Here is a 12,750-nt window from a genome sequence, read left to right on the forward strand (position 1 = left end):
GTTGACCTTTTGACATTGACGAACATTAGTCCCCGTCGATCGTCTCACATGTCGACCTTTAGTGTGTTGACCTTTTGACTGTCTAGCATCTGGTGTCTATCTAGACATTGTCTATCTTTTTTATTGTAGATATTTCGATCCACATCTGCGGCTCATGGGTGGGACGGCAGAACAGTGGCCCTGATTCAGAGCCTGACGGCAGAACAGTAGCCCTGATTCAGAGCCGGACGCTCTGACAGAGCGCTCGCTCTGAATCAGGGCCGGCCTTATGGTTTTTTAGAGCGGCCTCTTGGCCGCTCGCATAGCTGTGGGTTACCACCCACAGCTATAGCGAGCGGCCAGGAAGATGGTCGCAATGGTCAAGACCATCGCGACCATCGGGCTGGCGACGAGACCCTTGTGGTAAGGTCTCGTTGCCGCAAGCTCAAGAGAGATTTCAGCTTTCACAGAGCCGAAATCTCTCCCACTGACATCACTCGTGATGTCAGTGGGGCCGCCCCCAAACGGAGGCGTTCACATGGGAACGCCTCCGTTTGGGCAGCCACTCCCCCGGCCCGCCCACCAAAGGGGGCGTGCTGTCACTCAACATCGACAGCACGCCCCCTTTGGTACGAGACTCGGAGCGACGGTTTGCCCGTTGCTATCCGGGTCTCGCGCATGCGCACGACGGAGCCGGCTCTGTCGTGCGCATGCGCACAGTGCCACCATCGACCCGCTTGCGAGCGCATAGCGCTCGCGAGCGGGTCTGAATCAGGCCCAGTGTCCGAAAAGCGGGACTGTCCAGCTGAAATCGGGACGTTTGGGAAGGTATGCAGTATAGACTTTTATCCTGTTAATGCTGCAACTACACTTTTTGTTTAGAGTTACATAAAAAAAATGTGTCCATAATATTTTTGTTTGTCAGAAATATTTTCTGGGGTTGGTAACTTATTTATTTAACAAGTAAACTTTAGTAAATAGTTGCTGTGGATTGCAGTCTGCTAAATTAGCAATAGATGGAGGCAGTCACCGATGTGTTATCTGCAGGGTGATTAGGTTGTATGTTAACAGCTTTTGTTTGAAATAAGGTGAAACCTGGTAGACTGAAGTAATCGAGCCCTGCATGCTATGAAAATGTACACATCTCACAAATCAAGTACCACCATTAGATGGAGCCTTGAAGGAATAGTCTGGTATGTACAGAGTTAAAAAACAAAAAGCAAAAGACAAAAATAACCTTCATAGTATTACTGTGTACGTGAAGCCCAGAAAACCCCTTGTTCCTACAGCTATAGGGAAAATAGTTAATAAATAACATATACCTGGACCTCTTAGGGGTCTATTTACTAAGCAGTGTTAGGAGGAAGAGTGAAAAGTGATAAGGTGCCAGCCAATCAGCTTCCAACTGTCATTTTTCAAACACAGCCTGTGAGATGGCAGTTGGGAGCTGATTGGCTGGCACCTTATCACTTTTCACTGCTTAGTAAATAGACCCCTCAGTCTCAGTATTATGTTCCTCAAATATTCAGCTTTTGGACATGACATTGACATGTCTCTGGCAGAATTTGTCCCTAAGTGTTCCCAGGCCTATTCCAATGACACCCCTTAACAGCACTTCACTTTGTTAATACACTAGACCCAGCGTCTAGCACTGGGATTTTAACTCTTGGATTGCTGGCAGTACCGGGAGCTATTTTTCCTGACCCCAGGGCACATTAGCGCACACAATGCATGGCAAAAGTACATTCACTCCCCTGGTGTGGCGCACCAGGGGTTAACTTGCTGACTGCAACACTCGCTGGTATCAGGCCCTGATTCAGAGCCGGACGCTATTTGCGCTCGCTCGTTCAGAAAAAGGGGGTGGCTATTCAAATGAACCGTTTGCTCTTTGCGGTCTGTTGACGCCTCTATGTCTGAACGAGCGAACAAAACATGCGGTCGTAATTTTGAAAAAAACGCCCCCTGGCCGCTCGCACCATACGTCATGTCCGCTATTTATTAGATTAATCGAGTACATCGAACAGCGTATGAACTGCTCGCTATTCTTGTGGCTGTTTTTTCCTACCGCTATATTGCGAGCAGTTCTGACTATAAAACAACCAAGTGACGTGGTCAATGACGCTGCTGTATTAATTATGCACACCCATAAAACGCCAGTTTTGACCTTTAAGCACGCCTGCGTTCTGAATTCCACTCCCCGTTTTCAAGCACCATCCCCTGTTACCAGCCACATACGCCTCCCTCTGTCACTCAGAATAGCAGGCATTCGCTATATAGCGAACAAACGTTTTTCGGCCGCACTGACTGGTTCGCGCATGCGTATTACAAACCGTACGCATGCGCAGATGTGCGAACATCGCTCGGAACGAGCGAACGGCCGCTTACGAGCGGCTCTGAATCAGGCCCTCAGTCCGGGCTGCAGCACAGTTTTCTGTCCCCTCTCAATGCTGCAACCAGCACTGCATTAGTCTCTGCGCCTAGTGTCGGGCTGGTAACCCTTTTTATTCCCAGCGTCCCACGTCTCCATGTCCTGCAACCTGCGGCTAGACTCCTGGCTTCAGCGACTCTTCCTGAGCACGCCCCTCTGCGCACTGGGTCCGGGGATGTGGCGCAACCACAAGTTAAAAATAAATTTTAACTTATGCCACGTACACACTAGCCGATATTTTTAACGATATAGTTATCGTTCAAAATATCGGCAAGTGTGTATGCAAAAAATTACCAGCGATGCTCGCTCCCGCTGGTCGTTTACGATAACCCCAGTCGGCTGTACATGCAGTCCAATCTGGGGATATCGGAAGCGAATGCGGCATGGGTCCGCTGCCCCCCCCCCTTGCCATCGTCTGACGCTGGTCAGCATCGGCAAGTGTGTATACCCCCGCCGGGCCCACTGATGATGATATCGCCAGGCGGCTTTACAGTACATTGAAATGGTGCCTAGCGCGAATTTTTTTTCGAAAAATGGCATCACAGCGCAAGGATTAACCACCTCAGTTCCACAGCCGCCATTGGAACAATCATTATTTTGAGGAAGATTTAAAGCGCAAAAAAGTAATAACATAATTCATTAAACATAACATGAATTGTAATGCTCCAAATTCCGCTGAGATAGTATAATGTTCAATTTGCATCAAACTTGCCTACTTTCCCGGATCGCCTGGAAGGCTCCTGAATCTCAGATGCCGTTCCCAGATGACCAGAAGAGTGGACAAGTTCCCAGAAGGAGAGCCGGCTGAGGCCACCAACTTCCAAAGTGACGTGGGCGGTCCGGCCAGCCGATGACGCGATTTGCTCTGAATCGCTTCATCATGGTCAAAGAATGCTGGCGCCGGAATCCCAACATCACTTGAAATGCAGATGACGGAATCCCGACAGCCAGCATCCCCAACGTAAGTATAGCGGGACGAGTTAGGTTTACACCCCGGAGGGGAGGGTTAAGTTTAGGCACCACCGGGGGGTTAGGGTTAGGCTTCGGGGGGGAGGGTTAGGCTGCGGGCAGGGGGGTTAGGGTTAGGCACCAAGGGGGGAGAGTTAGGTTTAGGCACTAACGGTGAGGGTTAGGTTTAGACTGCAGGGGGTGGGTTAGGCTGCAGGAAGGGGAGGGTTAGGGGGTGAAGGGGGGAAGGGTTAGTATACTTACGGAGCAACTGTCGGGATTCTGAGCATCGGGATGCCGCTGTTGGTCTTTTGACCGCCGGAATCCCGACTGCCAGTCTCGCATATGTATTCCGCTTCTGACCCGAAACCAGTATATGTTGTTTAAAGAGAGTTAAGGGCAGGATTATTGTATTACAGTGAATGTGCATTATTTTCACAGGATAAATGCATGGTAACTAGAGTTCTATTTATTTGTGTTCCTTTTATCTTCCAGGACACACATAAGGAGGATCTCTGTGATGTACATCATTGTAGAATTTCTCAACAATTCAAAATGAATCAAGTAAGTGTTAGATAAAATACTGTCTGAACCAGCTCATCTGTCCACCATAGGCTCAATTCGGGGTTGTATTTTTTTGTTTTCTATTAAAACTTATTTGCTTTAAATAGATATAGATATATACTTTCTGCGCTCATCTGGGCCAGGTCTGGATCGTGCATTCAGCATGGTCACCGATGACGGCCCCGAGCCCCAGACATAAGTATGTTCCTGACCTACGGATCAGCCCAGGGAAGTCCCTCCATTTCCTTTTCTTCGTTCCTTCACAATGGCCCAAGACAATAACCTGCCCTGCAGCTCCCTCCTCTAAGGGGGAGATTTACTAACAATCGTGTCGGGCTGTCCTTACAAATCGGAGCTTATTGCCAGAACGTTTCCCGCAGCAAATTTCAAAATAATTAAGAAGCGTTGGGCTGACAATTGTCATTCGATGGTGATCATGCTTGTGTTGTGGCGTGTGCGACTTCACTCATATTGTCCCTAAATCGCACATCAATTCCCAAATCACTGCACCGTTGAGCAGAAACGTACACTGCTCAGTGAGCTCCAGGTATGTTTCTGCTTTTAAATAAACCTTTACATTTAAAAAAGAAAATTACCTGGGGGTCCCCCGCCCCCCCAGGAGTAACTAGCTCCAGGCTCTTTGACCCGTCACTGGTTCAAAAGATACGGGAAAAGAAAACCTAGGTGCCCCCGTATTTACGAGCTCTTGGATCCGGCGCTGCTTGTAAAAATATGGGGATATATCTATCTGATATATATATATCAGCTCTGCACACTGGCGAGTATCCTGTATGCATTAAGGTCTGTGCATTCTGGGCCTGATTCAGAGCTGGCGCTCGTTCAGGGCGTGTGTTTTTTTAATTGCGAAGCGGCCTTTTGGACGCTCGCATAGCTGTGGGTTACCGCCCACAGCTTATGCGAGCGTCCATGATGATGGTCGCGATGGTCAAGACCATCGCGACCATCGGGCTTGCGACAAGACCCTTGCGGTAGGGTCTCGTTGCCGCAAGCCCTGGAGTGATTTTGGCTCTATCAGAGCCAAAATCACTCCCACTGACATCACTAGTGATGTCAGTGGGGCCGGACCCAGACGGTAGGCGTTCTCATGGGAACGCCTCCGTCTGGGCAGCCACGCCCCCGCCATGCCCACCAAAGGGGGCGTGCTGTCACCATCGACAGCACGCCCCCTTTGGTGCGAGACCTGGAGCGACGGCTTCCCCGTCGCTCGCCGGGTCTCGAGCATGCGCACGTCGGAGCTCCCTCCGTCGTGCGCATGCGCTCTTGGGCACCATCGACCTGCTTGCGAGCGTACAGCGCTCGCAAGCGGGTCTGAATGAGACCCTCTGTGCTGGAGCAATTTACAGGTGACTTGCATTCAACTCTGCATCAACCCCAATATTGTTAGACTTGTCCCATGATTAGAACAGGGATGCTTTAAACGGGTTTGGTGTGATTTGTGTACAGTAGAGCATGTCGGAAAAGTACACGTCGGCGTGTGTTCCTAATGTTGACATGCTCAATGTGGATTTGGGACATGTTGACACCGTCATAAAGTCGACTTTTTAAATGTTGATGCATCACCCTAACCCCAAGATTTGTATTGTTAACATTATGACTATATAGACAGGTCTTATGTCGACATTTGAACCACGGCAGATGTCAGCATATGTCATGTCTACATTTGAACCACGTTGCCACACTAAAGTTCAACATTGTGGTATCTATATAAATGACGGTATACCCTTAAAACAAATCCAGTTCCACCAGTTTAGATGAACATTTTCCTCATATTGTCAATCTATTCATCGGATTATGGGCCTGATTCAGACCCACTCGCGAGCGGCTGTCCGCTCGCAAGTGGGTCGATGGTGTGCACTGAGCATGCGCACGACGGAGGGAGCTCCGTCGTGTGCATGCGCCAGACGCGACGAGCGAAGGACTTTCCTTCGCCCGTTGTGTCTTATCAAAGGGGGCGTGCTGTCGATGTTGATTGACAGCACGCCCCCTTTGGTGGGCGTGCCGGGGCGTGCCTCCCAGACGGGGGCGTTCCCAAGGGAACGCCTACCGTCAGAAGCCGGCCCACTGACATCACTAGTGATGTCAGTGGGAGTGATTTTGGCTCTGATAGAGCCAAAATCACTCCGGGCCTTGCGTTTGAAAAACTCAACCGCGGGCTCCGGCTCGCAGTGGCGATGGTCGCGATGGTCAAGACCATCGCGACCATCAACCTGCACGCTCGTATAGGCTGTGGGTGGTGACCCACAGCTATAAGAGCGTCCAGGAGGACGCTCCATTTTTAGGGAGGACGGCCCTCATTCAGAGCGAGCGCTCTGCTCAGAGCGTCCGGCTCTGAATGAGGGCCTATATTTGATCAGTTGTCGTACACACACTTTTTATTTTCTTATTTGATTGAAGCCGACTGGATCTTAAATTCAAGTTCTGACATGTGTGGCTTAACCTGGGTACACATTAGGCGACATATTGGGTGATTTATCGTTTTGTGGCGAATCGGAACAACAAATCGCTCTCCTTGTCCACTGTGTATGGACTATTGCGCGCTCCCGTGCGTCATTCGTCATATCTTCAGATATGCCTGCAGCGCAGGTGAATCTGAGGAGCTGGCGGACGACACCATGCTTCTGAATGCGGCGGAGGAACGATATATCGGGTGGTCGATATTGTGCCGTCACATCTGCCGTCACTTGGTACACACATCGTCTAGTGCGTACCCGGCTTTAGTCTCTCTACTGTTCATTATATCTTCCATAATCTGCTATTTCCCAACACTTACTTACATCTCGTTGGACTCAGCGAATGATAGATAAAGCACGCATGGGGGAGATCTCTATGAAGACGTAGGGGAATCTGTAAGATTGAGATAATATCCTATAATAAAAAAAAAAATGAAGTGCTTCAAAGTTGGAGTATTTTATTATTTCCCTTTTTATTACGTGTTGTTGTATGATTTTGTTATGCTTGTATTGTGTTGGCATGCGCTCCTTCAGGAAATTCTCCACTGTGTCTTCCATCTGCTAAAGCAGCACAATGTTTTATAACTAAAAAAGATAGAAATAGAAATACAAATGCATTTGCAAGAATAAAAATGTCACCTTCACGACCTATTCAGATTTAGTCGCATACACAAGTCTGCACCAAGAAATGTGTTTTACATCACAAAGGACAGCTCTCCCGATAAGAGCCGTCCTTTGCGCTGCCCCCAGACAGAGGGGCTTCCGGGTTTAACACCCAGAAGTCCCTCTGGCGTCGCAGGGGGTCATGGTAGGGATCCCTGTCAGGGTAAGCATCCCGGTAAGAAGCCCATAGGCTTCTCTTGCATTACCCACCAGGATATACATATGGAAAATGCAGTAAAACCCCGTTTCATTAGTTTTAACACATTGTCCCCTGTAGTTCATCCCGGCCTTAGAGAGAAGCTTTTCTGATATAATTTGTTTTTAATAGAGTTTGTTCTCAGCCCCCGTTGTAACCTATGGGGGCTGCAGCACTGTTATTAGAGAAGGGAAAAGATGGAGAGATCAGTGGTTTCTCTGCACTTATCTTTATTCTAAATAGTGAAAAACTAATTTTAATGTTTTCTCCAGCAAAAATGCTGGAGAAATGCCTATATTTGATTTTTATAAATAGACCCCTGAGACTGTCGACTTCAATGGGGCAGAGATTGATATAAATGACAAATATTGTCTCTACATAGCTGTGTAAATTGGTTGTGCTATTCTAAATAGTGAAAAACTAATTTAAAAGTATTCTCCAGCAAAAATTACTATATTTGATTTTTATAAATAGACCCCTGAGACTGTCGACTTCAATGGGGCAGAGATTGATATGATTGACAAATATTGTCTCTACGGAGCTGTGTAAATTGGTTGTGCTGTGTAAATAAATGATAAAACTGTTCCCAGGACCCAGCAGTTTTGCTCACCGCCTAGGCACAGGGGAACATGATTACAACCCAATGGCCCAATCCATTTTTGAGAAGCTCGGAAGCTTCATCGGCCATAGTAATGCTATTCACCCATTTATTACCATTTATTTCTATAGCGCACATATTCCGTAGCGCTTTACAGAGAATATTTGCCCATTCACATTAGTCCCTGCACCAGCGGAGCTTACAATCTATATTCCCTACCACATGTACACACACACATACACATTAGGGTAATTTTTTTTGGGAGCCAATTGTTACTCAGTTCATGTGCGATAGCTGCTGGCGCTGGCATTTCTCCTCGCCCCTTCCTGAGGAGGTGAGCTGAAATGTGCTCACTATGTGCACTGTGACATCCTTTCCCCTCCTTCTTACCCCCTCTGCCATCACATGACCTGCTTAGAGTTTGAAAACTTGTCTGGCAGCCCAATTTTCTTTTTCTTTTTTCACTCTCCAGAGAGACTGTGGAAGGAGATAATGATACAAGCGTAAAAGGTACACCAGAAATTCTTCTTGTTTTTTTAAATGGGATGTTTATCTTTAATTTGAAAGGCAAATATTTGCTATGACCATGTTTTTGAAAATCAGTTCCTCACTTAATTCTGAGGCTGTAAGTATAACTTGAAAGAATTTCTTCTCTGTATTTACATGGTATAATGCTTCTTTCAATAGCAAGCGTGCATTGACTGCCTTTGGTCTTGCAGACCCTCTAGACAGAAGCATTTCAGATCACTTAGACTTGGGGATAAATATTTCAGGCAACGGTAAGCTCTGAGGTCACCTGGTAAAGCGTTAGGTTGATGTCACACCGTTAGAAAAATGTGGTATTTTGGGGCTATGTATAGCTCTGGAAGTAACACGTTGTTCCTCTGTCGCATCAGTGCTTCAGTTTCCGCTGAGTTTAGTTCGATTTTTATATCTTTTAACAACTGCATGTCTAGCTGGGAAGATGCAGTATTCTTCTGCCATATCCCCCAGTTGATATATATTATTTACATTGTTCACAACTTTAACCTATCACATGGAATGCAGTTCTATCCTAACTGGGAACGTATGCACCTCATCCCCCTGTGGGATGTAGTTAGGAAGCTGGCAGTAGAAATGCTGTCCGGCGGGTTCCCGACTGTGAAATCCCAGCATGGGACTAATGATAGGCGTCTAAGTACTGACGCCTATCATCAGCCCCGCGCCGAAATCTCGACGCCCGGCACACCGATCGTAGGCAAATCGGGAGCGCTTAGCAGTGGGGAGGGGGTAGGGGGTAGGGGATTTAAGATTAGGGAATCCCGGGGGGACTTTGGGCTAGGCACCCCCCCGGGAGGGTTAGGTTCAGGCTAGGGGAAGGGGGGGATTAGGGTCTAGCACCACCGGAGGGGAGGTTAGGTTTCAGTACCCCTGGGGGGAGGTTAGGGATAGGCACTAAAGGGGAGGTTAGGGTTAGGCACCCCTAAGGGAGGGTTAGGGGGGGGGGAGGGGAGGGATAGCGTACCTACCTCCCCTGTCGGGATCTTCAGCTGCCGGTTTTCGGGCATTGGTATTTCATCCGCCAGGCTTCGGTCCGGCGGTGATTCATACTGATTCCATCACCTGTATGTACTTGCACCTACCCTATCCTTGTGCAGAAGATTTGCCTTTTTATCATTTATATATATATATCGTAGATGTTGGGCCTCTTAAGCTGGGTACACACTGGGGCGATGTCGTTCCGATTTGGCCAAATCAGAGCGCCAAATCATGCACATCTTACAGTGTGTATGCACGATATGCGCACTGCTGTGGTCGCATTTAACGTTGTCAGGTTTCATGTGCTGCACATGAATATTTTCATGCGGCGCCATGCATATTAATGAAGGGCCGAATGAGTGATCGTTCTGTCATTCATTAATCTCTGTAGAGTGTACCGGCAATAATGCGATGTCCAGGATGAAGGCAAATTATTATTATCCTTTATTTATATGGCGCCACAAGTGTTCCGCAGCGCCTTTCATAGTGCATAGAACTAATAGGTGAACAAGAAATAAGTAACTTACAGTACAATACAGTGCAGGACAAGGACACGACTTATATACATAACTGCAATAGCGATTAAGCACTCACAATAAGCAGCAGGGAGTTGGCAGTCATGTGTTAGGTGCCCTAATGGGGAGTAGAGAGTAGAAGAAAGTGTAAGGAGAAGCACATGAGGGAAGAGGTCCCTGCTCGTGAGAGCTTACATTCTAAGGGGAGGGGCAGACAGGCAGGCGTGACACAGAAGGGGAAGATAGGGAGGAAAGAGCATGAGGTGGGTTAGGATGAGAGCTGGAAGGCCATGATGAAGTAGTGGGTCTTGAGAGCCCGTTTGAAAATTTGTGAAGAGTCTGATGGGGAGAGGGAGAGCATTCCAAAGGTAGGGAGCAGCACGGGCAAACTCCTGGATGCAGGAGTGGGAGGAAGTAATCAGTTGGCAAGAGAGGCGGCGTGCATTTGTTGAGTGAAGTGGACGGGACAACCGTGAACATTGTCACGATTGCCTGCCGTCACATTGTGTACCCGGCATAAGTCCCTTACTGGACCTTGTATACTTGAGAACACGCCTCCCATCATCGTAAGGTTTGATTGGTGCACAATATGTGCAGGTCTGCATAGCTGTATATGCGTGTGTATGCTTTTTGATTATGCAAATTCACCCAAGATGCAAACTGACGTACAGTCGCCTCTGAACTTGCCCCACAGTGTCCAGGTGATTTCCCTGCAAAAGTAAATGCAACTCTAGTAGTAACTAATGGTTACCATTTGGGAACTGTGCAAAGTACAGTACTTTTATGGTGGGTACACACTACACGATATGCTCCCTGAGCGATATCGTGTAGTGTCCCTGGCAGGCTGTGCTCAATGTCGTTCATGAAATTGAGCACAGCCGCTGAACAATATCATTAATGATATCGTTCAGCGCCGGGCTCTCTCCCCCCATTCCCTGACATGCAGCAACCTGACGAGATCGTCAGGTTGGCCTGCATGTCAGCCCGATTGAACGATGATGATGAACGACCAGCGGGAACGCGCGTCGTCGTCATCGTTCATCTTTTTGGTGTTAAAAATGGACGATAAAGTGGACGACTGAACGATAACGATATCGTTATCGTTCAGTCGTCCACTTTATCGCCCAGTGTGTACGCACCATTAGAGTAACAGCTCACATTCTGAAGAGACGTGCTGCTGAATAAAGGCTTGTATAATGATGCTTGCATGAAATTTAATTTTTTAAATAGTTAACCAATGATTATTAATCGGCCCACCTGTATAAAGGTGGATTGTTTTCACAGTAACGGAGACAGTGTTATTAAACTATATTCAACAAAATGAGTAGATATCTGTGTGTAAAAATATATATCAATATATGTTTACAGTGGTCAAAGTGGGAGTTTACAAAGAGCGGTATAGTAAATATTACTGAATGGCTGGAGGCCGCTTAGACCGTTTTTAATATTCATGGATTTTAATAATTTCAAATGAATTTTGGCTCTAATTTTTGGTAATTCTTTTTTTTTTTTTTTATAAATGTTTCGGAAAATACCAGACATATTAAGTGATTACATACCGGATACACCTGGCACAGAGACTGAGAATAACATCCAGTCTGCAGATATCTGTCTGTGTGTGTATATTATAAAGTACCTATCTGTGTCCTAGGACTGTTGCTCAGAATGATGTTGAATAATGGGAAAACAAAATTCTATAACTTTTTTCTCTGCACATTCTGTTGATGGGAAGATCCTAAATAAAGTCTTTCCAAAACATTTCATTTCAAACTATCCGAAAGTGTCTTTAGTACTGTCTGAGTTATACAAGTGACAGTTAATTTTGTTCTCCAGCAAAAATGACGGAGACCCACAGTATGTAAATAGCTCACCCACTATGGCGTCTGTGTTGGAGACAAATTTGACTGTGTTATTAGATCACCTTGTGGTACATTAGAGGGAAAAGCCGCATGAGAGTAGCATTATAAATGAATGTAACATTCCTAACACATTCAACATATTGATTTAACCTACTTAGGCCTGTATTCAATTTGAGGAGAAAAGTCAGTTTTTTTCGCGTTATACTTTTCGCCAATGACGTCATTTTTGCCTGTTTGGCTTTTACCCCGTATTCAATTTGGAAGACTTTCCGCCTAGGCGGAAAGTCAATGCAATGTAATAGGCGAAAAAGTTTCGCCTATGAATAGCAGGCGGAAAAAAGTGCAGAATTGCGGTTTTGGGGAACAACATTGCGGGAACCCCCATGCAGCCTTAAGACAGTCCCCTAAAGGTGAACTGCGTCAAAAAATAAATAAAAAAGTCAGGACACCCCAAAAAAATTGTTTGATTGTTTAAAGTTAAAGAGGAACAAAGTGGCAAACTATCTAAATTAATTCAGGTCGGGTCCCCATGTATGTGGGGACAAGCGGCAGGTGCAATTTTGCAGATTTTTTAAAATTAACTTTAGGGACTTAAAAAAATGCTTACCCCCATTTTCATGTACCCCAAATTTGATAGGAATGGTTATTTTCCCCTCAAAAATAATCCAAGTTCTATTCTTTACCATTTCTTCATAGCCGCAAAATTGCACCTTGCACGGCTATTACAATCCCCAACTTCCTTCAGCAGGCAAAAATGGGGGTACCCATAGTGATCCCGCATGTCTGGACATCTTTAGGGGGGTCCCAGGCATATTTCCCGAAAATTCCCATTTTTTTTCGTAAATGGGGTGAAAGGTCATATAAAAAAAACAGGGATAATTTTTCAATTATCAATAGCAGGTGAAAAAAAGTGCAGATTTGGGGTTTAGGGGTGCAGGCTTACAAAAAATAGCCTGCACCCTTGGGAATGCCCCCTTAAACGAAATGTACCAAAAAAAAAATCGGGACACC

At 46.5% G+C, this 12,750-nt stretch overlaps 1 protein-coding gene across 1 annotated transcript in view; it reads left to right on the plus strand.

The window, feature by feature from the left end:
• Positions 1 to 12,750, plus strand: part of PRDM2 (PR/SET domain 2) — a 128,976-nt gene that overhangs the window by 16,819 nt on the left and 99,407 nt on the right. The window contains exon 2 of the mRNA XM_088455768.1: positions 3,851 to 3,919. Coding sequence (XP_088311894.1) covers positions 3,911 to 3,919 — 9 coding nt within the window. The 5' untranslated portion in view covers positions 3,851 to 3,910. The remainder of the gene's footprint in view (positions 1 to 3,850; positions 3,920 to 12,750) is intronic.

This window comes from Taudactylus pleione, unplaced genomic scaffold, assembly GCF_031769625.1.
Source record: "Taudactylus pleione unplaced genomic scaffold, aTauple2 ptg000671l, whole genome shotgun sequence".
NCBI classification, from domain to species: domain Eukaryota; kingdom Metazoa; phylum Chordata; class Amphibia; order Anura; family Myobatrachidae; genus Taudactylus; species Taudactylus pleione.